Consider the following 27650-nt stretch of genomic DNA (forward strand, 5'->3'; position numbering starts at 1 on the left):
CACATAGATAGTATTACTTTAAGTATGGTTATTGCAACACTACACTGGTATAATACTATTCAAGTTACACTACACAACTTTATTATTACTTTAAGTACAGAACTACTATACCAACCGAGTACAATAAGTACAATCCAAATACAATTCTACAACACTGCAGGATTATAGTATTACAGCAAGTATAGTTACTATTGCACAGGATTGCATTCGAGTACGGTATTAGACAAGTATAATACTACTATAGGACGCAATAGTAGAATATTATTATAATACACAAGAGGATGACGACGACGATGACTACTACTATACTAATATTTAAAACTGTTTGGCCGCGCGCGCATGTTCCATTCCATTCGATTCGAAGCTCACTTCTCCGCGTTCGGGTCTAAACTCTCACCGGTTCGATTCTCTCTCTCGCATATGCCACGCTTCGCGCGTTCGAACCTTGCTCTCACTGAGAAGGAGAGCTTCTCCCTCTCCCTTCCACCCCCTCTTTTTCTCTCTCACATACTCGTACTCGCTATTCCTGTCTTCTTGCTGTAAAACCGCTCGCGTAAACGCCCGAGACCCCGTCGTCCCGTTCCTCTTGTTTTACGTCGTCTACGCTCACCAATCACCGAACGATCCGGCACTTTGAGCCCTGGAATGCCTTTTCCTTTCGGAAACCGATTGAACGAACCTTCGCCGAACTAGTCGTGCGCGAGTAACAAGACGCGTGGCGAAAATTGCTGGGAAAACGATATCGAGTTTACCACTCGCGATTTGGATTTCTCTTTTTTTCTTTTTATTTTTTCTTTTTTTTTTCAGATCGAAGAAGGAAATCCTATAATTTCTTATCCAATAATTTATCTCACAAGACATTTTTTCTCTATCGTTTAATATCGTGGGAACGATGTATTTCATTCGAAATATTTAACATTTCATTTTTGTATATAACATAACGAGTGAATCAATCCTAAATACCAAAAGCTTAATGGATTTAATTTGTCATAGAAATTTGTTCGTATATTTCTCTTATTAGAGATTTATTTTTCAATTATTCCTTCGAAGATTCTCATTTCCGTCAATGACCTATCGCACGATGTCGATGTATCCCGAAGCTGAACACACCAGATGGTCGCTCGCAATCGATCGAAAGTTTCGAAAAGAATACGCTGGAAAGTCTCCCGCGTGTTGCTGCTTGGTTAATGGGACTGGTTTGGCTTTGTGCGAACTACGTCGATAAAATGTCGAACAAGATTTTCTTCTACACGGTTTCCGCGGTTTATCGTATCCGGGGTGAGGGAGGAGGAGGGGAGAAGGAAAAAAGATTTCACATCTTTGCGAATACGCATTAGGAATTCATGTCCACATTAAGAAATCATTATCGATAGACTTTTTCTACAAAATTATACTCAGCATCCGCATCCTCGTTTTATAATTTTACCTTAAAAAAAAATCTTATTTTATGCGAATTAAACGGTAAATATAATTTCGCGGAGGAAAATTAGATAGGTGGTTCGTTAAAGATTCTAATATAATCTCAATTTGTGAATATAATTCGTATTAGTATAATTATATATACAGTAATAAGTATAACACTCGTACGTACAATTAGCAAATAAGGTACAGGTAACTGGATCAATTAACAGTTAGTTATATGGCCCAAAAATTAGGTGATAAGTAATTTTGGGTATTCATTTAATACTTTATATCTAATAAATAAATAATATTAATAAAATTAAATAAAATTACAAATAATCGTATATAGGGTTGAGTTCTGCTTCTATCTTTCACTTTAATTAATTTCTAATTGGTTACCATACATCATATCGATACAATCTCGGATCACGACTCACTAGCAAATAATAATCAAACTCTTGATTAGATCGATTACTCGGACGCATTTTAAAAGATATTTTTCTTATTTTTTTTTACGAACAACAACCACACAACAAATTCCAAAAATTATCTTTGATCTTTTGTGAGATTTTGTGTACTCGTATAAACTCGATATTCGCGTTAGTAAATGCTTTGAGGTTCATTCGTAGACTACGATCGATGAACTGAACTCACAAACTCGAGGACAAAAGCTTGCTGAGTTCGTTCTCTGTGCACTCGAACGTACGACACTTCAATTGATTTTTGCACGTGCTGCTTCTCTCTCTCTCTTTCTCTTTCTCTCTGATTGCATTTTCCCTCCTCTCGGATCGTCGTTCGTGCACGTGCGAGTTGAATTTTATTAATTACACAACATGGCTCGGTCGTTCGTTCGTTCTACCACGTGATTTTACGATAAAACTTCTCGGTACTAGCAACCCTTCACCCTATTCTATTCTTATGGGTTGGAATTGCGGATTAAAATATTTGTTTGACATAGAGAGTATACGGTGTGGTATGGAATTTAAATATTTAATTAAATTTGTTGGTATATATTGACTTAAATTATTATTTACATTTTAAATTTATGGTTTGGATGATTTCATAATCATTCCTTTTTCGTTTGATTTATTTTAATTTATACTTTTTTAATTAATCGATTCATTTTATATCGATAAAATAAACGTACAATCGTAAGAAACGGTTCTCGAGTGCGAATAAATAAATTTTATAAAAAATAATAATTATTCATTTGGATGATTAAATGTACATCGTTGGAAATTTATTTAGATAAATCTTCCGAACGATTTAAAAGTACGATAAAAGAGAACATTTAGTGATGTTGAACGAGAACGAATGAATCTCTGATCTCTAAATTAAACGTTTCGTGAAAAACCATCTATTTGCTTCGCTCCATACGAAATTATAGTACTAAAAGAGGGATATTGATAAGGCAGGTCAGTATTTTTCAACGTAGACGTATAATTTAGTATACCTGATGATACCTTTAACGACATAGTCCTGTACTCTTTTTAGATTATCTCACGATATCTTTCGATTCAGGCGTGTTCCAATAATTTCACGAATTTTCATACATATTTTTAAATGATAGTTAAATTATGCGAATCCGATCGCTGATAATCATATTAATATTATTTATATTATTTTATATACTCGGATACCTCTAATAAATCATTTTCCAAATTTGTAATAGTTTTTTAGTGTACTTATATCTATTAAAAAATTTTTTATTCGAATAAATAAATACTATATCTTCTACTCACAAATCTTATATTACTTATTGGTCAACTTAATATGTGTATCAAGTTTCACACACATATATATACATATGGTGGTCTCATAATCGAATGACATAGCATTCCAACAATCACAATTATAGATAAACGTTACCGTTACGTTCAACAAGTTTTTCCTTTGCGATTATACGATTGTATCGACCTACTGTTCACGGACACACGTTTTATTCTCACGTATTTGAATAAAAAGAAAAAAAGAAAAAGATTTATATACATATAAATGTGTATGTATATATATATAAAGTAAAAGTAAGAGAAAAAAAACCTTATGCAGGACAGGCTTCAAACTCGTCCTGCCCTTGAATCGATCATGGGAGTGATACAACCGCAAGAATGTGAGAAGCTCGCAGGTATTTCAAGGCCAACCAACGAGAACTGTCCAACGAAATCCTATCATATCATTGTTACGAGAATTGGAATTTTATTTTACTTTTTTATTTCTAATAACTAGATCTTATATAAAAAATGCAATCTAATTATTAAATAATTTTTAAGAGAGATCAAAAAATTGTTTTAAACAATTAAACCATTGTATTGATACTTTTGACAGGATATTAAATAATCAGGAAGAAAAAAGATGATGAAAACTGCGCAAGAGCAAAACACTGAATAAAACCCATTAAATATTATTATTCTTTTTATAATTTCTTTTTCTCACACGTTTATGAAAAATAAAAAAAAATATAGAAAGAGAACGAAGGAACAGTGTAAATCAGAAAGTGTTGATGTATACGGGCGAGTTACGAAAAAGGAGAACGAACAAGTGTTGTATCTTCTTAATGGGTGTAGATAGCAAAAAAATGTGTTCTTATCGGAATCCATTTTCTATGGAAAAGTCATGGAACAACGACGAAGAAGAAAAAAAGAAAAAAAAATATATAAGAAAGTAGCGTTTAAGATGTCTGTGTTGCATAGATTTTTTTCTAATCATTTTTTCTGAACTCTAAAATGTAAATTAGTGTCATTTAAACATATTTTCAAATATGTTAAAAAATAATAATCTTTGAACAAATTATGTTATATAATATTTAAGGTATACTTATTGGCCATGTTGTATTAATAAATTATACTTATAGTAGCTGAAAAGTTATGCATACATAGAATATACTATACTGTACTAATATACCTTACTTATAATTTAGTTACAGTATACTAAATATAGCATATTATTCTATAAAATATAGCTTATGCTAGTATTACTTATTCAAAGGTTCATGCTTGCTAATTAGAACCTGTATTGAGTAAAAACCTAACTTATACATTATGAACCGACAATTTCTTGTTGGAACAAAAAAAACATCGGTGTATGATTTGAAAGTTACATGATGTTATAGAGGTTTAATAAATTAAAAAAGAAAAAAGAAGAACAAAATATAAAGGAAATCTGTGGTACACCTGAATCGGTTAATAAGGTGTTTAGAATTAGCTTTAGAATCTCGTGCGATCAAAGAGCGAGTAACAAGGCACTTTCATCGAAACTATGCCATTGTAACAATTATATAAATGTATAATCCAATATAAATTACATATTCGTTACACGGACATTCGATTACGTTGTTAAAGGCTAATCAACCTTCTGGAATAAATAACGTTGTGTTTACTGTATATCGTCAAAACAAAAATTCACATATTCTTTAAAACGAATATGTAAGAAAATCGATTAATACGAAGAATCTCTGTTCATGTTTTTATTCCATTAACGGAGAATATCCGTGCTAGAAGGTTGGTAATTTTGTCGAAGAAGAGAGTAGTGCGTGTAGAAGAGCGTAACGCGAGCCCCTATTTTTCTAACATTATCGCGGATGCATAGGAAAACTCGTGTTTATCTTTAACAGTTGAATTTTCAATTTTATTTTTATTTTTCCTCTTTTTCTTTTTCTTTTTATTACATCCGTTTTTCATTTGACGAGAACTTTGTTAGCACGTTTCTTTTTATTGTATTTGTTTTCTCATTAAAATATTTTCATGCTGTTACGATAATATAATTAAAGATAATATATACATTTATTTAAAATATATTTTCTGATTATATTTGATAAATATACAGAATGTTATAGTTTTTATCAGCAACAATTAGAAACGTAAAAATACAATTGTTCGATCGACCATTCTAATTCGAACTTTACCCAGAGATCACACAAAACATTGTGTGATTAGAAAATGTGACAATAATAAAACTATCATAAAATTTCGATTGGAATTTTTCGAAGAAATCGGTATGAACTCGATCGAAACAATGACATCGTCCCAAAACGATTTAAATATACAGTTACATTTTCCACTCATTTCTACGCGACTCGTGTACACGCGTTTTATACGATCATCGATATAGTTCTTCGAAGGTGATACGTTTGTATATTTGTAACTTCAAGTATGTATGAGTGTACGTATGCGTGTACGTATGTTAAAATCGTGTGGCTAACCCACTTCATTTTTCATGCAGGACGCGCGTACGTCCTCAGATTTAGCTTATAGTGATTTTGAACGTATGTATATGTACTCCCCAAGTACGATAGTATGCCGATACTGTTAACTCTAAAGGCACATTTACAAAATGCTTGTGTTATGTTCGTACGTCCGCCCAGGTAGATGACATTCCATCTTGGACACACCTCAACCGGATAAATATCCTGTCCTCGTCTCATCTTATCGTCTTATCGTTATTACGAATCGAACTACACAACGTCTACGTCATCTCAAACCGTTCCGAGTTTCTTTCATTCAATAATATCTACTTCGTTTTTCAATTTAAACATTCAATTTTATCAAAAAGGTTATAATCAGATTTATACAATTATTTAATGTTGAATGGTATTTATTTATATTTATTTATAGGTGTATGTGAATTTTATACGGATTGATAACAGATAGATAATTAAGTGATCGAACGACGAGGTGTATAAGTTCGTGTTGAAACAATCGTGTTATACGTTCGATCGCACACGCAATTTCTATGTGAGTTCACACTTGATGTTACGTTTGCAAAGATATCTAGGAATAAGAAGAAGAAGAAGAAGAAGGTGCAACGAAGACGGATGTAATGTTACGCATAGTTAGCGTGCTAGCGTGTAGGTGTTTGAAAAGAATAAGAAAAAGAAAGGAAAAAAAATGTAAAAGATAAAGATAAGAGAGAGAGAGAGAGAGAGAGATAAGACGAGCTGGTTCGATGCATCTTGCTTCAAGATATGTGGGTTAATCGATGCCTCTTCGAAGTAGAACGTAAAACTACTATTACCGGTGGAGGAGACTCGTTAGTGGAACAGGAAGGAGGTCCCAACCGTTCAGAAGACTTGTCGTCCCTAAAACGACCTTCGTTCTCGGACCTTGCCTCCCTTTCCTTTTCTTTTTCTATTTCTATTTCTCTTTTACCTTCTACTTCCTGTTTAGTATTAAAAAAAAAAAGGTAGAGTAAAAGTTCTAGGTGGGTCCACACAGGTTTCGAGATTATTTTTAGAATCGATTATTCTTGTTTTGTCGCATTCCAAGCTACTCCTCTTCATCTTTTTAATATGTTTATTATTGTTTAACTTCGTCACTTCCTTTGTGTTGCAAGATATAATTTCCTCATCTCGTAGTTTTAAAATAAGGACAATAAATTATCCGAAAAAGTCTCGAAGAAATAGTCGCCGATTTGTAAAATCATTGAAAAACTTTCGAGATCTAAAAATTGATTCTTCGAAGGTGTTAAATATTCTCAACGGCACGACAGATGGTTTCCATTCGTTAAAAGGGTGACATCTTCCTTTTGCCCGGATAAATCCATCGACTGTTAAGTGGGTGTAATGTGTGGGGTGGATCGTGATTAGACGATTAAACCTTTTCACGTGACTGGCTAGTCCCACTATGATAAAATATATAACGAAGGGAAGGAGTCTAATAAAATAGAGGGTTCACGGGATTAGTCTACTCTTCTTCTTCGTACAACTGCCATTTCGCACACCATGAATAAATATTCTTGATCAAACGTGTGATCACTGTACGATGTAGAAAATTCATTTCTATTCCTAATAGATATTCCCATAAAAATAATACAATGTTTGACTAAAAGTCAAATAAATTCTGCTATATTCTATTCGATTTTATTATATGTTTTAATGTGTTTTTTTTTTTATTTAATTTTAAATTTATACATACATACGCGTGTACGCGTGTGTGCTAGTCAACGAGCATAACCACCTCATATCGAACGATTCGTCATAATTTTGCAAGCGATTTTGAAATAATTTCCCGATCGCAATTCATGACACACGCCAAACACGGTGCGAGATGGCATCGAGGAAACTCAGCAACCGGACGCAATCATATATATTTGTTGTTATCCTTTCTTAAAGAATATTAATGTAAGTACGATCTTCTTCAAGATAAAAAGTAAGCGAAAGTTAGTTAACGTAATTTTGTTATCGAAGATCGTTGTTAATTTTTTCTTTGTTTTGCAATGTTTATTTCCTTTGCCAATTTTAGGATGAGGAGAAACCAACTATGACGAGTGTTTTGTTTTTTACAGCAATTACAATTGAAAATTATTTAATATAAATGATAAATTTTTGTAATCGTTAATATTTCAAAAAGCATTTCTCTACCGAAAGTAATTTTTTATTAAATAGAAATAAAAAATACTTTATATTGTAACAGTATATATTCGTAAAAAATATTTGAACATAGTATTATAGAACGCACGAGTTTGAAGGTAGTACGAACTTTCAAAGACAAGGCGTGATTTCCTGTACGTTTTACGGTCATCCCAAGTTGCCCGGGTATTCGGCATCTACAAAGTCAAACGACACCTTCGTTCTTATTCAACTCGCGATTTCCTTACCATTACCATTTGTCCTAGTAATTGGGTTAGGAGAACGAACATGTACTTACACTCGTATCAACGTCTCTCGTCTGTTTCCCCAGTGAAACCAAAACCTCGATGATTTTCTGAGATCGGTTTTAACAACATGGTAAACATCGTTTTGTACTTTAAAGGATGCAATCTCTTTTACATTGTCCTTCTCTTCTCAGTAAGGTAACATTTGGGTCAAGGTACATACTTGGATATACATCTACCTAACTTTAATGTGCTTCTGAAAACGACTCGGACGTTCTTAAACAAAAAGAGAAAACAGTAAAACAGAAACAAGTGTCTTTTTTTGGAAGAAGTAGATTCGAGAATAAATGTAACAGAAGATTTGAGGAAAGTTTTATTTCTGACTTTGTCTTCGCTGACGATCATAACGTATAATTACACGAAAAAAATCAGCACACGAGTAATATCATATCATAATCGTAGTATCACAGATCATAAATTATAGTGTAACGATTATGATAACATTAGCAAGGTAATGAACCGTGAAATGTGAAAATAAAATGAAGGAAAATATTTAAAAAAGAATGTTAAGACTTTAATCGAAGTGAGTGAAATCTTGATTAATTAAAATTTATCGTGAAATACTGTCCATTGAAGTAATTTTAAAATTTCATTCATTCACATACATACACACACACGATGCTCGATACGATTGTAAACGTTGATCGAGAATCTATAACGAATCTCTTCCTCCTCTCAACTTTTCTCTATAACGTTAGCGTTAACTCGTCGAGCAAAAGCATGGATAACAGGAGAAAGTTCGATTATATGCTAAGGGAAAAAAAAGTTACCAATGGAATTTCCGTTTCTATTGTGGCAAAGTATTCACATACCTTTCTCGCATGTGCGCGAGTTTTAGAAGTAATTTCTGTACGAATTTCTCACGTTTCATCGAGTAATACTATCTATTGCTTCAAAATGGGGATTATCAAATTGTATTTTCTTGTAATTTATTATTCGAATTAATTATTTATGAGTATAGAATTTACATTTGTAATAATTGATAATACAAATTTTCGTTTAAATACAATTTAGTATTTAATTTTACAACTAATCTACTGTTCTTAAATAAATAAAGAATGAAAATGTTTTCAATATGTAATAATAATTTACTTATTAGAAAATCGTAAAAATATCAAATGCAACACGCTTCTATTTATTGTTCCTGACGTTAATTTAATAGAACAAACTTTTACATACTTTATACTTTACAATAATGAATTTTACAAAGTGTTCTGACCTTTGCAAAATCGCAAAAATCGTTTTGAAAAACTGGAATAAAAATGTTTATTGTTGTTAGAAGAGTGTAGGATCAAAGAGAAAATACAAAATGGCGATAAATAGTTGAATATCGGTACGTACCGTTACCGATATCTTATCGAACAAAGGAAACGGACACAGAGTCGTACCATTTATTGATAAGAAGAGACATTGGTATCCACTTTAGTCGTTAAAAAGAAGCAAGTTTCGCTTTGGGATCCGAAACGCGTTAATCGACTACTCTCTATCGCGATTACCGCAAGTTTCTCCGACGTATACGCCTCTAATTACAGAACTTTACTCGGAATCGGACTCTTTAAATTAATGGCCGCGATTCGATCGGGCTATTACAAAAGATCGATGAGATTCCAGTGAGGCTCGATTAACTAGCTTACATTCGCGAGAGAAAGAAATAATAGCTATCATTAACGTAACTATAGTCTTTCCGATCGTTTCAATTTTCATCGAGTCAACTTTATCCAAAGAGTTTAAAGAGTTAACTACGTTTGAGTATAAGTGTTTATAGACGGCAGCACTTTATAGAACGATCGACTTACCGATCGAGTAAAAATCGATCGACGATCGGTTTCGTAATTCACTCGTTCCTTTTTTGTTTTCAATAAAATGAAAAATATATATATATGTATATTATATATGTATAAAATATAATACTTTATTATTTAATAAATTGAGAGAGAGAGAGAGATAATATTTCTTTATTGCGAAATATGACAAAGGGAAAGTACAATTAAGAAACTTATTACCGACCGAACTCTAATCTGTATTAGATTAGTCGGTAATACAGTCTCCTGCAGTACAGATTTAACCTACAAAAAATGAATTACTGCATGGGAAGAAAACAACCTTCCAATGACTGATATTGCTCTTAAAAATTTCTTATAACAAGATACAAGGCATAAACGATGTTCCTCTTTTCTCGTAAATCAAGAATACATTTCTTCCATTTATTTTCAATCGCAATCTCTTTCGAAATTTATACTTTTTCCCCACTGCACTGAGGAAATTTCAAAGAAATTCTTACGAAGAGAGTCTTTTTGTTGTTCGTTTTTTTTCCTCTCTTTTTCTCCGCCCCCAATGAGTGCCTACGGCTAACAAGAAAGAAGAAAAGTCCCTCAAACTCAGCGTGATTCTTGGCAATATAGGGGAAGGAAGCTGCTCCTACTCAACACAATGGATTCCTTTATTATTTCGAAGTTATTGCAAGCGGATCCTCCCTCTTCTCTTCTGGCCCGCCCCTTGTTCGCTGCTCTCTCTACTCCCTCTCGTCACGGCATCTCGCTCAGCAGCGAAATTTCTTTCGTATCGAAGCGTGACGAGCGGCTCAATGGGACGTGAAAAAAGTGAAATCTTCTCTTCTCTTTTCTCAGTAGGGAGGGCGAATACCAAAAGGCCCCCAAGGCTCTCCTTTCGTTTCCATTAACGAGCCGCAGGACGATTGAGTTCGCGGGATATTACCGAAAGGTTGGTTGGTTGGTTACTTGGTTGCTAGGTATATAGGTATATAGGTGGTACTTACCATCGACGTGAAGTAAAACTTTTCAAATTCCCTCTCGTGATGACGAGCTGCTGAGAGCGTTGTTGCTGAGTGTTGTGCGTGTTTCGACAATACGTCTTCACCTTTTTTGCAGAGCCACGACAATACCTGCCGAGCAAACAGATTGAATTTATTTAACTGATATGAGTTTAGAAAAAAATCCACTTGAGTTGTCATTTTAAGTACCGGTCACTTGAAATGTATTTTTTTGTATTTATTTCTTTGTATTCCCATACAAAATAAGAAATATTTATAGGATGGTTAACCCTAATAGAGTTAAATGGAACAAAGCACAAAAGATTCAAAGGTATGTCCAAAAACGGGTAATTAGATCGTTTCCATGGGCATGTTCGACGTGATTAATGATTCCTCGTCGAAATCAGGGCCTACTGACATTGTTGTGGGGGGAGGGGGGACCCGGCAACCAGCAAGATGTTCGTTCGTATAATTAACGGGAGCTGCTAACCCAAAGAGTGAGAGAGAGAGGGAGAGAGCAAACGAGAAAGAGATAGAGGACAAGAAGACACGAACGTCGTCCACGTCGCCGTGCGAAATAACGAGCGGTGCAAACGAAAAGGTGCCTCCTCGCCCTCGGGCTTATCTGAGAGGAAAGGAGAGGAGTAAGATGGAAACCGCTTGAATCATAAGCAAACCACGGGTTATTCGGGTCACTGGGCCGAGTGTTCGCGTGTTTGCGATCGAATATCAGCAAAAGTCGTAACACTGTAATAATGTTTCACAATGTTTGGGTGTATGAATCTAGTTTTTGATTTATTTTAGGATATTAACCTAGTTATTGCATATTTTCGCGAGCAGAAACCTTATTAGCCTTATTGGAATTTAATAGTTGCTTTAGGGTCTCTATTTTGTTTGCTTTTTATTCGTGAATTTCCGTTTTTAATATTCGTCATTTGCCTTTTACATTTATCTATATTTACCATACGTGGGTTTGAGATTCTAGGCGAAGTTAAGTAAACGTTCTCGTGCAGAGTTTGATCATTGATATTTGAACGAGTCAAAAAAATAATAGGTGTCATTCTCATGGTAAATTTTTGAATTAATTTTTTACTTTAAAGTATCTTTATTTATACGTTATTGTGGGACACTCGTAATATTTATCTTGACACATTATTGAACGATCTGAAGTATTTATCTTTACGTATTATTGGACAATCTGAAGTGTCTACCTAGACAATATAGCTATCTGGAGTATACATCATAACACATTATTGAACAATCTCGAGTGTTTATCTTGGCACATAATAGGACAATCTCGAGTAGGTATCTATCATTGTATTGATTGATAACGAATCAGTCTCTCAATTACTATGAAAACAGTTATCAACGAATGACGAGTTCATTCAATCCTAAACAGATTATCAAATGTAAGCTGTAAAGAATTTTTATTGTAAATAATTTAGTCACACAATTATGAATGTAAGATGATTTCCAAGATTGAGAGTAAGTAAAGTTAGGTATCAGTAAACGCGACAAACGAGATCTATCCGAAAAAAAATAAATTAACTGTACGAATAATTAAATGAATACAATTGTAAAAACTTGATTAGTTTACAGATAGAAATGTTTATTATCGTTCAAATTCGAATGTATGTAATAACTCTTTTTAGCATAGTTATCTCGTGGACTATCCTACCTACCGTCATCACGCTCGATCGCTATCAAATCGCCGTCTGTATCGTTAGCTCTGATCGCTCCGTTAGCAAAGAAGCTATAAGAGCAGAAAAAGAAGAAGTAAAGGAGAATAGAAAGAGACTAGAGAGACGAGCAACACGAACAACAAGAATAAACAAAAAGAAGAAGAAGATGAAGAAGAAGAAGAAGAAGAAGGAAGACCTTCGTAGGAAGGTCTCGTAGAAGAAGGAAGCGAATCGTTTGAGAGAACGAGGCATCCCGTTAAGGGAAAGATACACCACGTATACAGAGATACACAGAAATCTCTTCGATCATAAGCAGAGCGTAGGTTATACGGGTCACTGGGCCGTGTTAAGCTACCTCCAGAGAGAGAGAGAGAGAGAGAGAACTCAAACACGTTGGTATAGAGCTTTAAGAAAATAAAACGAACAACGAGAAAGAAAAGGAGATAGAGAACCCGAGTATATATCGCGCGAGAGAGGAGAGTACAGGTGCGAATAAGTAGTGTGCCGTGCGCCATTGCAAACGCAAGGAGGAGAAGAAGAAGAAGGTGTCGTGACCCCGCAACGAACGTGGTGACCCTGCGTTTTATCTCACCTACTCCGCGCGTGCGTCTTTTGCACGGAGGAGCGTGTTTACACGGCACGTAGAAGAGGACTAAGCACGCCTAACGGACGAGCAAGTATTTAGGTTCCTTCGTGACACCAACAGCATTTCCTCCTATCTCTCTTTCTCTCACTCTCTCATATTCTCTCTCATATTCTCTCTCCTTATCTCTCTTACGGTATTTCATATTATCTTTTCTCTCTCTCTTATTCTCTCTTCTATTATTGTTTCTCTCTCTCTCTCTCTTTCTCTCTGTCCTTCTTAGATACTTATAGTTATTCAGTTTCTCTGTTTATCTATAACTATCTGTCTCTTTTCATGGTTCACTCTCGTCTGCTTCCGCGTGCTGCATCTTCTCACGCGCCTAGCCTCCACAACCTTCCTCCTCCTCCTTCTTCTTTTTCTTCTTCTTCTTCTTCTTCTTCTTCTTATATCCTCTTTCCTCTCCTTACCTTACTTCTCAACTCGCAAAACGATCTTATCGCGCTTATGGGACACGTAAGACGTCCGATTATTGCGGGATCGGCCGAGGGCACCGATAGAATGGACTTTCTGAGAAAGCAGTAAATCGCGAATTTACCTACTTCTAGCCGACTTGCTCGCGCTTTACGAGCCTCCCGCCGGGCGAATCCTCATCTCTCTTTCGTTCTAAGGAGTTGGAAAAGGTTGGTTGCGAAGGAGGTGGAGTAGGAGGAAAACTACGGCGACGACTATGTTTTACAGACGAGCGTCACTCCGGGCGTATAAAACGCTGTCTCAACTCGATGAAAGATTCGTTTCGTAGAACGGTATAGGAATGACGTAACGAGGAAACGTCATCTCATCTTTGTGATCAATATTTTTTTTACTTTATTTATATTATTTTATTTTATATTTTTTCTTCATCTCTCTCTCTCTATCTACGGTTTACGATCAAAGTTAATATACGAAGTGATAAGCGTTATAAATCATGGATTTATTTTATGATAGCTAAAGATGTTGAAAAAGGAAGAAATATTTCTTTCAGCAATGCCATTTGATATTATACACATTTGAGTATAGTAGTACTATTTAAAAAAATATATTAGACATTTCGATTATCAATATTATTATTATTTTACATAGTTAAATTGTTACATTTTTTAAGTAATTAACTTTATATTTATTAAGACGTGAAATCTTAACAGGTTAAGTCAACTTTGCACGGTGGTGGTAAAATGGAGTACTAATTCATGAAAGATGGCGATTGGTATGCCGCGCATATAACCTCAAATAAAAAGAAATAAATATCATAGCCTGAATTATTCGTTAAAGTGAGCAAAGTATATACGATCGTACGGTTTCATCGAGTCACTTTTATTTCATCGATAAAGAGACTCCTTCTTCCTCGTAACGATGCATCTTCCCCGAAACGTCAGTTTTACGATGCCGCCTCGTTTGAGTTTTGGGACGAGGCTCATTTTATCGTTCCACATTCACAACGCCGACGAGAATGAAAGGACGTCGAACCAGGAACATGATCGCTTAGCTCCGAGACCTGCCGAGACCCGAATTTTCGCTTCGCGTAAGAGGAGAATCGTTGCGGCTCATCTCCCTTTCACGTGACACTTTTACGTCAAGTGGAAACCACCCCACTTGACAATCAAACAGATACGATCGAACATCTCGGCATCCCAAAAATTCTTATTACGTTACTTTCATTCATATTTTAATTTCCTTTTTCTTCTATCGAATAAAAGGTTAACGAATTACATGCAAGTTGCACGAATCGGGATGAGGAAAAAAAAAGAAACAAATAAAACAAATGAATTTTTCGTAGGAATATATCAAGAAGGGGAGGGGTAGGATATCTTCTAGGAAATAGTAGATCGTGACATGTTAGAAATGAGATGTCCAGTTGGAGTGTATTGTAAGATAGGATTGTAAAAGGGTTTTAAAGAGGTTAGAATGAAACTGAGACGTTCGTGGCGCCGTTTCGTCGAGAGAGAATCGGTCCCCGGCGCGCTTGGAGATTCTCTCTGAAGTTGGAGCTCGTTCGACTCGACTGGGATTTATTTGATCGGCCGAGTCGATTTTTCGCACTCGATCGTCGATACCATCTCACTATAGGTCGCGGACAAGGGGGTTTGTTTCGCCTCGTGTCTACGCCACTAGCCTACGGGCTAGGATTAATGGCTCGGTCGATGCGCGTTTACTTCGCCCACACTCTCTTTCTCTTTCTTTCATTTTTTTATTTTGTTTTTTTATCTTTTTGTCTCCTTTCTTAGTCTCGTTCAGCCACCACCACCACCACCACCACCGCGATTCTCTATCGGTCAAAGTTAGTTTGCCCCTGCCAATCGGGTGGGTGTACGTAAGATACTTTCTATCGTAACTGAGAGATTTTACCGTTTGCGAGATGCATACGTTTATTGTCTTTTCAAAGGGCGATACAGATATACACCTCTGACCAATTTTTACCGACTTACCCTTTCTTTTTCCCCTTTCTATTCTTTTTATCGTATCCTATAAATATTCAAACTTTTTCTTTTTGGAAATAGATGTAATGCTTTGTTTTATACGAGATTTAATCATTCGTATATTAAAAATATTTCTGTAAAGCGTATATAATTTTGTTCATTTGATCGTAATGCTTTTAGACCAACCGGTTGGCTTCTGTCATTTATAAAAAAAAGCAATAAAAATATCTTTTTGAAATTGATCCCCGTACAATAAGAAAAAGATGCGAAGGATCTATTACTCGTCTCTTCAAGCAAATTCCAAGCCGACGTATGTACTTACGTGCATGCCTTTTTTTACTCTCAGGTACATTTCGCTCGTCTCAGTCACGCGTCTTTACGTATGACGTGTATCAATGGACGAGGACCGTCGGAACGATCTTTCTCGGTACGCAAAAGGCACAGATCCCCATCCATTGGTAATTTACAGTGATGGGTTCGTACAACCCACAAAACGAACAACTCGATACTCGTCAACAAAATTATCTCTCCATCGAAATGAATTCCAATAAACCCTTCACGTCAGACTTCTTCGGTTATCAAAATATTTTATACGAATTCAATCGGTTGTGGTATTTTTGTATAATAATTCCCAACACACATCTCTTTAATTCATTTTTATAAAGAATATTTTATATGATTTTTATTGAAAATAATTTGAATCTTGAAAAATAATGAAAAGAAATATCAATAATTGGTACATCATTATTCCATTAAAAATAATGAAATTATATCGTTAACAAATGGTGGTATTAAAGCCATCGCTATTTAAAGTAACTCGGATAGATCGAATCGAAGGGATGACACGAAAGCAAAGGCTGTCAAGTTACACGCAAAATTGACAGTTCGCAATCGGTCAATGGCAGGTTAATGGTAGGTCCTCGGGAAAAGATCCCTTTTAGTTGCGAAGCAAAAGGATAGGCGCCATCATGGGACTAGGATGTACCGTAAGAAATATCTAAGCTTAAAGAGAACACAGTTCGCAATAGTCCTCTAACATAAGAGAGTTAGTTGGCCAAGCGTGTGCAACGACGAGCTTGAGATTTATGGACGCCGGACTTTTCGTCGTTCGATAAAATCTAACAGTCGAGTATGGCGTCTCCCCGGTGAGACTAACTCACCGAGCCGAATAATCGATAATACCGATCGATTCTCTTTCACGTGAAACTTAATTCGACCCATTGCACCGTTCAAACTGCAAAGACAATATATATATATATACTCACATATTTATTCGAAAGTCAAACGATTTCACACATATTATATTTTATACCCAGTTTCTAATCTTTCTAAAAATTGATTGTTATTTTCTTGTTTTGCTTTTACAATATATTTTTAAAAAGTCTCCACGAATATTAAATTAATTTTCGTCTCGATTATAAATGAGAACTTTTGTATCTATTCAATACTATTTTATATTGTTGTACGTATTTGATTTTTCTAATTCGATGATCGACGTTAGCATAGAAACCATTTTAGAAGCAACTGCAATTGTATAGTCTTTTTACTTTCTATCTCTCTTTCTCTAATCGGAGCTACTTTGCTAGAGATAAATAGGACCATTACACACCCTATTTCTAGTACGTACCACCGACAATACAATAGAAAATACTTCGATGGAGGCTTACAAGTAGGTAACAACCTTCCTACCACCTTATCGGCATGTTTCGGATATCTAATCGTTGTTTCTACCGATTCGATTTTCGATCGACAGAACCCGTTACTTCCTGCCAAAGATAAAACTTCTTGTCGCATTAAAAATTAGTTAATAATTCAGGTGTTTAAATGAATGCATGCAATTATAAATAATAACGCAATGAAAACATATTTATATGATTTTATATTATAAAGTAAATAATTCGCGTTGATTTCTCTAAGACAGATTTAAAAGCAACACTTTCTATATTTGTATATGCACGTATTTAAATAAATATCGGCAGAGAACTTTCCGGCCAACCCCGATGCATTAATTTCATACTCTATACGCGCATTCACGCATGTATTCTTTTTCATTGGAAGTTCGCTCGGCATGCGGTGCTGCGACATTTCGTGGTGTTTTAAGTTATGTAAGATAAATTATAGTAGTCACGTTGGAATGCGGGGACATTAACTGGCAGGCGTTAAAATTTACTCTCATCTAACTGCGTAAATCATACGGTCGAGACCCGTACCATAAATGCCGTCATTGCTAGTGTCCTTTTTTGCGTAATGCTTTAATAATACTGAACGAACTCCCTGTAATCTTTCGTGTAAGTTGTACTGTATAAGTTGTTACAGAGAAACCGTTCCTGTGTTTTTCGTCTGTCGCATCGTAAAATATATATCGAATCGATATTTTTTTTTCCTTCCCCTATAGAATTCAACGACAATGGGAGAGGAAGAATCGAAAGCGAGTCAGATCGATTTTTATCACATTTATTCAATTTCTTTCGTTTTCTCCTTTAACTCTGTTAACCGTTTCTTTTTTTCTTTATTGTGGTTGACCCCTTGGTTTTTGCTCGAACCGTCGCAAAATGAGGGAAAAGCGTTTCTCCTCGGAATCATCTTCACGAAATTTCTTCATTGTCGATCATCCATCGGCCCTGAATATTTCATACAATTTCAATTCAAAAACTGTGATCACCGATCGCAAAATTAAAACACAAATTTTTCTCCACGCGAAAATATCTCGATCTAATTAAAGAATAAAAAGAAAAAAAAAAGAAAATCACGGTTAGGCGTTAATAATACTCGTCGTAATTCCGAGCATGGTCAATGATAGCGGAACTAAGAACCACCACGAGATAAATTAAATCCAGAATTAGAAGTCGTAGCTCGCGATAAATGCCATTTCGATTTGCCGTTTAACATACGTGCTTGCTTATCGGACCTAAGTCTATAAAGTTGTATACCCTTACACATGCTTACATCTACCTCTATGTATATTTATATTGAATATCTTCTTTTTCCCGTTAAGAGCTCGTCTTGATTGGTTTTACCACCCTATCGGTAGATTAAACAAAACAAAAATATCTAGCGGCTTTCCGTTCAGAACCGGTGAACTGCTCTTTCATCCTTCCCCCTCATCCATCCACCCTCTCTCTCGTTATCTATTTATCCATTTTTCTCTTTCTATCTAATTGACTATCTATCTTTCTCTTTCCATCTTTCTATCTTATTAAAATGAACCAAAAGTTCGTGCGTTTTTTAAATTAACATCTCACTCGCATAAAGAGTAATTTTATTGACTTAAAAAAACATTGCACTATCTGAAACAACACGTATAATAAATGCACGAACTTTTGATTCACCCTAATACTATTATTTCCCTCTCCGTGTGTATTAAATACATTTTCTTATCTACCTTGAATTTCTCCCACGCAAAAAATTATACATCTTATTATAACTTTTATTCCCAAATTCTGTTTACTATTTATATTTCTCTCTATTCGTAATATTATAATACTTATATCTATCATCATTCTTCTAATCCCATTTCTCTATTTTTCCTCCCCCATTGGCAATATCTGTTTAAACCCAATAACTCATTGGATTCCATGCAAGAGGTTACGAAGAAGCTCGGTTGTGGTAATGAGGATACAATTTACTCTTAATAAGAAGATACGCATCATATTTTACGAGCAAAACTCCGTGCGCTTCCGCACCATGTATGGCATCCCTCCTCACTCTTTTTCGCATAAACCCGTTGCACGTACACTCTTGACCATTAAGAGGCGCGAACGTCTTAACGAGAGAAGGACTATACCGAGGACGACGACGTAATCCTCCTCCCGATTACATCGTCTTTTTCTTTTTCTCTCTGTCTTTTTTTCTTTCTGTTTCTTCGATGCTTTCTCTCTCTCTCTCTCTCTCTTTCTTATTCGCTGACAAAATAATGAAATTTACGTTCGCACAGCTCCGAACATCTTCTTCCTCTTAGCTGTATTCGAGTATACACCATCATACTTCTTTAAACTTTACGATCGGTTCATACATATATTTTCTACCTTTCGAAAAGAAAAAAAGAAAAAAAAATCACATGATTAATCTATAAATAAGGGAAATAATTAAACGGCATCGAAGAATTTTTGTTAAACTTTTTTTCTGCCTTTTTTTCTTTCTTTTTTGGAAACTCAACATCCTTGACACGATTTTCACAACTTATCGAATATTTGTATGCATTTAATACGACAATGTAACGTTTATCGTGTGTATACGGGAAAGATATAACGCTAAGACACATTCGGGAAAATAAAAATGTAATAATTTAATATCGGATACGCGAGGAGATATAATTCGTTGTCAGAATTATTAATGTTTTTAATGTTTCGATAAAAATTTTCGTATAATATTTTCTAATTCTTACTTTCGAGAAAAATATTGCCTAAATTGTTATATTGTTTTCGGTTTGAAACAAAAATATATATATAAATATATGTACATGCACCCATAAATAAATTTACAAAACGTTTGTAGGTTGGTATAGTATTGGTGCAAGTAAAGGTAAAACGATTACAAGTCCTCGAGGATGGTAACCGCAATCCGCGGGTGCATCCTATATGGAAGAAAGGGAGTCTCTTGCGGAGACCTAAGATTATAGTTATTACGGTAATAAAGATACACGCTTTGTTTGCCTTAGGACGGTCTCTCAGAGTAAAAGAGAAGAGAGTAGGTATACCTACTTTCTTTCCAAGATCTCGAGCAACCTAAAGCGATTTATTTGATCGTTCTCCGCAAAAGACGAAGGGCTGCGTTAACGACGCATAACATGCCGGAAGCGGTTGTTGTTGCAAAGTGATCCTTACGAACACGCTTCTTACTCCTCTACCCAAACTTATTTTACTTTCTAAAATGTAAGATCTTTTCAAGAAGTAGGAACTTTGTCATTGCCTTTCCTGTTATTCGCTGCGTTCGGAGATTGAATATCTTTAGATAAAATAAATTCGAAGATAATGTATTCGCTTTAAGGGAATCTCATTGATTAGGATGAGGAACAACTTTCTCATTTTTTTTACTATCTATACAGATTTTTTCAATTCTTTATCTTTCATTTTCCTTTAATCGTACATTTACTGCAAACTCATAATGTTATATTATACTTGATCTAATATAAGAATAATATCAACATTCAAAAATATTGCGAGCATAATTGATCAACAGGATTAATGCAACAACGCTCTGAATTATTCTAAACTTATCATTGATTTGTTCTAATAAAAAATACACTACCTGACTTACAAAGCTAATAAATATTCAAAATAGAACCCAACAGAACCGAATTCTAGAACCAATTTTACGACCCACCCTATAATCTTGAACATTTGATCATGATCGTCTTCTTCTTATCTTCGAAAAAGTGTTAGATACTCAAAGTAAGAAAACTTTCATCGATAAAACGTTGTGCCGTGGGAATGACAATTAATTGTCAATAAAATACGTTCTTATACGACTCGCACGATGCTAAGAGCAAAATCGTGTTACCATGACTCTGAAATAGAGTTACGCACCGACAAAAGGACAAGAACAATCGTCATGAAAACTAAACCATTCCATAAATACTATTCCTTTCTCTCGCGATTGTCAACATTTTAAAGTCTTTCGTTTCCTTGATAAAAATGCAAAAAAACAAAGTAGAAAAAAAAAAAGAAATAAAACGACCCGTTTTATCAACCGAACGAACGTGGGTATAGTTAATTCGTAACTAACAGAGCTTAGTCTATTACGTAACGAATCTATCGAATCATTAATCATCCCCCTATGATAGCGAGGACATTAATGACGATCCGTTAGTTTGCATTGAACGTAAGCACACTTTAACACCACGTAGAATTCTCTCAGTCGCGGTAATCGATAGATCGAGTTCTTTGAAGTCGAGAGAGAACCGTTCTTAGAAAGTGTAATAACCGATTGTACTTGACACTGTGCTTTATAACGGCTGATTTGCAACTTATAATTCACAGCTACGCAGTCACCTCCAGAGATAAACCGCGAAAGCGTATTTCCTTGGTGCTGCTCTCCATTGAATACCCAACAGAACTTCCCCTTCTCTTTCCATTCCTCTCTCACTCTCTCTCTTTCTTACCAACACTTCTATCCTTTCTATCATCGGATGCAAGAAACCGAGTGTTTGCGAAAGGTAGAAGGGGAGCTTGGGTTAAAGAAGCAATTTCAAGGAACGCGAGGGACGTTATCACAGCGGGTACTACGTCTCGCTACAAAGATAAGATAAGAAATGAGAGAGAGAGAGAGAGAAAGGATAAAGAAGCAACTCGGTTTTCTTGCTGCTGACTCTTTAAACGCGTTTACTGCCACGAAAATTTTATTACCTTTATCCTATGCTTCACAGTTATATTTGCATCTCTTTTTCTCAGTTTATACTATATTTGGAATTTTCATTGGAATAGGATTCTGTTGGGAATTATTTTTGTTTTTATTATTAAATAGTTACGCGTTTCAATTTACATTGCTATTTAATATTTGCGTTGTTTAAACGTTATAATAATATTTAAAAATGAAATTGCGATCGTTATGAAAATAGGCGGTGTTAAGATTGTTTTATTTTTTCGAATGAACGAGTATGAAGCCGTGAAAAGTGATTATTAAGCTCAGTGACACGGGTTTACTAGCGTAACACCATGATTTCACAGTGGTTGCCTTTTCCTGTTTGTCGAATGACACGACACAACAAAAGACAAGGGAACAACAGACGATGAAAACGTAACGACTATGATTAAAAAGCAAAATTTGAATAAAGGACTATTGTGTTCAAAGAAGAAACTTTAAATGTCACGTCTGTCCAATATCAAAGTTCTACGAATCCGACCACCCCCTCGTTTGCATCCATCTACTTGCATATTTATAAAAATCATTTGCTAAAAAGTTCCTTCGAAAACTTGAAAGAATTCGCACGGCCTTATTCGCACGAGAATAATGAAAGTAACGGCCAAGTAAAGCCGGTTGGTACTTAGAGAAGTTGCTATCGCGATATTTTAATGACTGGATCAACGCTAATTACCATCTCTTGCGCGTTATTATCATGAAATTGTTTTCCGCTTGGTGGTGCCGGTGTACTTTCGTTTGAGAACGACGGTGAACGCCAGACGAGACCATTCAAGGACGATTCTTTTTAATGATATTATACCAGTTTAACATGAACAACGATGGATATTTTTCTATCATTAATTTATTAATTTATTCCCTTTTTCTTATTGCTTTCATTCGCTATAATTTTTCATTTTTAATTATACAGTGTAATAAATTACATACTTTATTATATACCTAAATATTAATAATAATAATAATTACTATATAATATTTTTGTTTTTATTATAAATTAAGACTTATGTATCCCAAAACTGCATATATTTTTTTTAACGAAATAAGAAATTGTTCGGAGAAAGAAAATCAATTAAAAGTGAAATAAAAGGAAGACAAAAATTAAATGGTTTCCATGATCAAGGGATAAGTAAAAAGAAGATACTTCTTTGGCATCCGATACTCGAGGATATCCACTAGCCAATCCAGTGGATTATCCTAAAGGACACACATCCACATTACTCGCACACTCCCTCACGTCGTCACTCGTGGGAATCTATCGACGATCTCTCCGTTTCTTGAAACCGAATACATGTTCTCGCGGTCTCTTGCGACGTTCAAGTCTCTAGTCTCCCTTCCGGTGAGAGGATGTATCCTATTCGCCAGAAGCGTGTTCATCTTTAAAACAAAAAATAACCGCGAATAATCACGCGAGATTACTCCTACACCCATTTTTTCTATTACTTTTTTCATACCTCTGATAACAATCAAAAATTCATTTCGTTAATTACACACGCCTGCAACTTTTCGTTCAGAAACGTTTACTTTTGCATCATATTTTTACATGTGATTTTTTGTGAACAAATTTTATTGAATATTTTAAATCAATTATTTAACAATATTCAACAGAGTACGCATCATCCAGCATGCAAGAAAAAAGAACAGAAATCCCAGGTGTATGGTTACCTCCTTCATACACATGCACGCGCGTACGTGTCATACAGTTTGCCATACGTATAATATATTGCGAAAATCAAACAGGAATGACAGGCCTGTTGGCTAGACAAAAGGCGCCATCGGGTGAACGTAAATCAAGTTTGGAGTCGAGTATTCCTTCACCGAGCCCTTACACCCTTTCCTTACTCCAGCCCATCCCTTTTTCTCTCTCGCTCACTCACTCTCGAGGGTCAAAGCTAAACGTCAGCTCTCCTCCTCCCTTCCTCCCTCCCTCCTCTCTCATCGTTCCACCTCTCACTGTGTCTAACGTCGGAGACCTTTAAGGAGACCACACACCGAGAACTACGAAGAACCGTTGAACACGGTGACATGGAAACCCCTCGAGAAATCACCGTAGGACGCCACGTCGAGTGTTTACGGACCGGCCACGATGAAAACCGACATCAAGTACCTGCTACTCCTCTGTCCAACTTATCGCGATCTTTATCTCGCATTTTCTACATTTTTTTTATTTTTATTTCATTTTTTTTCCTATTCCTCGTTCCTCCCTTTCCGAAGCCCCTTTTTCTTCTTCTTCTTCTTCTTCTTCTTCTTTAAAAATCATGTCAAGCGTGACACTGTAAATGTCATCGTCTGAAAAACTCTGAAATTTACTCGGTAACCTAATAATATTGTATTTCAGTTTCTGTGATGCACATACTTAAAAAAATAAGGAAATTGTTCAGTATATCATAGACGATGTTTAAATAGTTTCGCACGAACGACTATCTTTCATTTGATCGATGCAAGAAAGATAGAAGAGTGATCGTCGATGAATCAGAAAGCGTATACATCGATCACTGTCAATGACCGCTAGACAACGCGTATTTATTCAACACGAACATTTCATATTTTTAATTCTAAAGAATGTTAACTTACTTTTTTATATATCCATGAGTTATATCCAATGAGATTTTCAACATCCGATCTTCCACAGACACATTTTCTACGTTCACATAACTCTTATCCTAACTATAACTCAAAATATTTTATTAAATATTTTTGTGATTATTATATTACGAAGATTCCATTGATTCGATCATTTTTTTATGCAAACATTTATATCAATTATGTTGTTGTTGTTGTTTTATTTGAACTGGCACAATTATTCGAACAGAATGTATTTATTTGTATGGTATTACCGGTTTACGAAGCAATCAAGTCGCGTTGGTTTGCACGAACGCTTCGGATTCACGTTTGGATGCTGCGGCAGAGAAGGACTCACTGCCGCCTTGGACCGATCATGGGTTAAGACGTACCTACACCAAGGAGAGCCACGCGCCCCTCCTCCTCCTCCCCTACCTCCTCTCTCTTTCCTCTCTCACTACCACCCGTCACGAACATTGCACTCTCACACCTTCGATTTCCAAAACTTTTTTCTTTCCCTCCCTTCCTTCTTTCCTTCCTCTACCTCTACTTCTTCCTCTTCCTTTACTTTCTTCATTTTATTAATTTATCATTCATTTTTTTTGTTTCAAGATCAGGTCTGAGTAATTTAACGTCATTTTTCTTCCCTTCTTTTTTTTTGTGTGTTTATAATTTTTACAATACGGTTAACAGTTTGCTCGAAAATTTCAATTCGTATTTGTTAAATACTATGTGTATTTATAGCATACAATTTTTTCTTTTCTTTCCTTTTTTTTCGGGAGAAATTTTATCGTAGCATCCTTTTGTCTATAATTTCTAATGTGTTTTTAGAGAAGGTCATAAAATGCATAAGAACACATCGATGTTATTCGTGGAATGCCTTATTTAGCGCGCCTCATGATCGTTCCATACGATGCACAGTTACACACGTTGAAAATTATGTAAGCTCGTATAAAAGTTTATCCCCTTATCTCGAATAGTTCTAAAGAGAATTGTGTAACGGCTGGATTTAACCAAGTCCATATACATAAACGGTTGTCGTATAAAAACCGGTTCCCCTGGTGTCTCGTATCGGTGTATGCAAGAACGTGAATACAAAAAAAAATTGTCTTTGAAATCGTTATGAGATGCGAAAGTAGAAAATGCATAAGTTCGGATTCATTTTCACACATTGATTTTACATATCTTTTACGATTATTTGATATAAATGTATGTTCATAGATTCTCCAATCAATTTCTTAGCATTGTTGTTGAAAATTTGTAATTTGAGCTTTGCTCTTAATATAAGCCGAAAAATTAATATTTTCAAATGACGGATAATTATTTTCTTATTACAAATCATTTTTCTTGAAACTTGAACCTAATACATTTTTTTAGACACAACAACCGTAAAAAGTAGTTCAACAAATCAGTAATGTAAGTAAATTAATGATCGTCTAATATCTCAAATGAAAAAAACTGTCAAATCATTTATTCTAAAAGCTTAAAAGAAAATTTTCAACCACTCATTTATCTTAGAAGTGCCGTCAAATAGGATTCTACCGAAATTCCTCATGAAATTTATTCCTATTGAAAAGTTTAGGCTCTTACTGTGGGAGGGACCTAATGAACGAACTGAAACGAAAAGGATGTACCTAAATGCATACACATATACTTATATATATATATGTACACACATATAAACGATGTTTCAGAACTTAGAGTAACGCCCGTGTTCGAGACTGGCATACTTAATGACACGACTGGACCCATTTGAGTTATTTCCTATAATAAGAATCTTCGTTCATCGACGTGTACCTTTAACGAGTACAACAAGAGAGAGAGAGAGAGAGAGAGAAATATAAAAAAAGGAGTTAGAGGACGGAAAGGAAATTATACGATTCGCGTCATTAATCGGATCATTTAGTAAAAGAAAAAAAAAATCGTTCTACCGATCGCACCTATAATCACCTTGGCAAATGTCTCCGGCATTGCAATGAGAATATAAAAGAATGAATATTATGATAGCCTTTAATATAGTTCAAAATTCTTGAAAATTTAAAAAAAAATAAATTAAACACACGTGATGTTAATATCCGAGTTTTATAATTATCAAGTTACAAAGTAATCCTAATAAAATAACAGAAATATTTTCCCGTAATGAAAGAAGAATAATAGTAAAATAAAAAAAAATTGTTCGATGTAATTTTCATTATAGAAATCATTTGAATTTTATTGTTAATGTTGATCGCACGCGACTCGTTTTCTATACGTCCGAGCAACAACACGCTGTGCTTTGGATTCGGTGGAATGTTTCGTTTAAACCGAAGGACGAATAAAAAGAAGAAGTAAAGAAGGGGGAAGGAGTCAAGTTAGATGGTGTGTATCGCGTCTTTACCACGTAGTCGTTAAGTATACCTGGTCTCAACTGGATAAACCCTGCGTATACGCACATATACACACGTGGACACAATGCAACGACGTATTCGCGTACGCACGGAGACCGCAATTAGCATACCAGGGCGTTCTAAGAACCAGTGCTCCAAGTTATGCCTCTGTTCAGCATGCTTTGAGAAACCTGGAAGCGCGAGGGTGATTTGCTCATGCGATTTACTCCCTATTTCGTTTCATCTTATTGCCAATTTTATTCTCATATCATTGAACGAATCTTTTATTTTTCTAACTGTATCCGTTTTTAATTTTGGACATATACGTAACAGAGAAATTTCATGATTTATATACTGGATTTCGAAGGAAGAAAAAAAATACCACTGCAAACGTTAAATTTCATGCAAGTGATTGATCGATTGCTATGTTTAAAGCGCGCAACTTGAAAACTGGTCACTATACTTACATACTTAAATAGATCAAGATCAATGATACGAGATACGAGATATAAGATCTTTTTAATCAAAAGTGAAATCAGTAAAATGTAAGAACGGTTATGGACTGACAATTTGTCAAAATAATGTGCGTGTGGTTCCGTTTTCTAATATTATATTTACATTAATTTACGTAATCTCTACGATTAATTGGTGTAATTAAATTTAAAAGAAACTACAATTGTAATTCGAATAAAAGTAATCAGCTCAAATAAAAAAACCTAATTTAGAAGAAGCATACAAAATTTCTTAAGTTTTGAATTATTTAACATCAATTGATTATTCGATAAAATATTTAAGCTTATAAAATTTAAAAATAAATCCACTTATCAT

The 27650-nt window shown here is 35.0% G+C and overlaps 1 protein-coding gene across 2 annotated transcripts in view; it reads right to left on the reverse strand.

The window, feature by feature from the left end:
- The window catches only part of LOC122522807, a 224813-nt gene that overhangs the window by 27589 nt on the left and 169574 nt on the right, over positions 1–27650 (reverse strand). For both annotated transcript variants that reach the window (XM_043644076.1, XM_043644077.1), the window contains exon 13: positions 10826–10951. In XM_043644076.1, the coding sequence (XP_043500011.1) occupies positions 10826–10951 (126 nt within the window). The remainder of the gene's footprint in view (positions 1–10825; positions 10952–27650) is intronic.

The sequence above is a fragment of the Polistes fuscatus genome, unplaced genomic scaffold (assembly GCF_010416935.1).
Source record: "Polistes fuscatus isolate 324 unplaced genomic scaffold, CU_Pfus_HIC Scaffold6, whole genome shotgun sequence".
Taxonomy (NCBI): domain Eukaryota; kingdom Metazoa; phylum Arthropoda; class Insecta; order Hymenoptera; family Vespidae; genus Polistes; species Polistes fuscatus.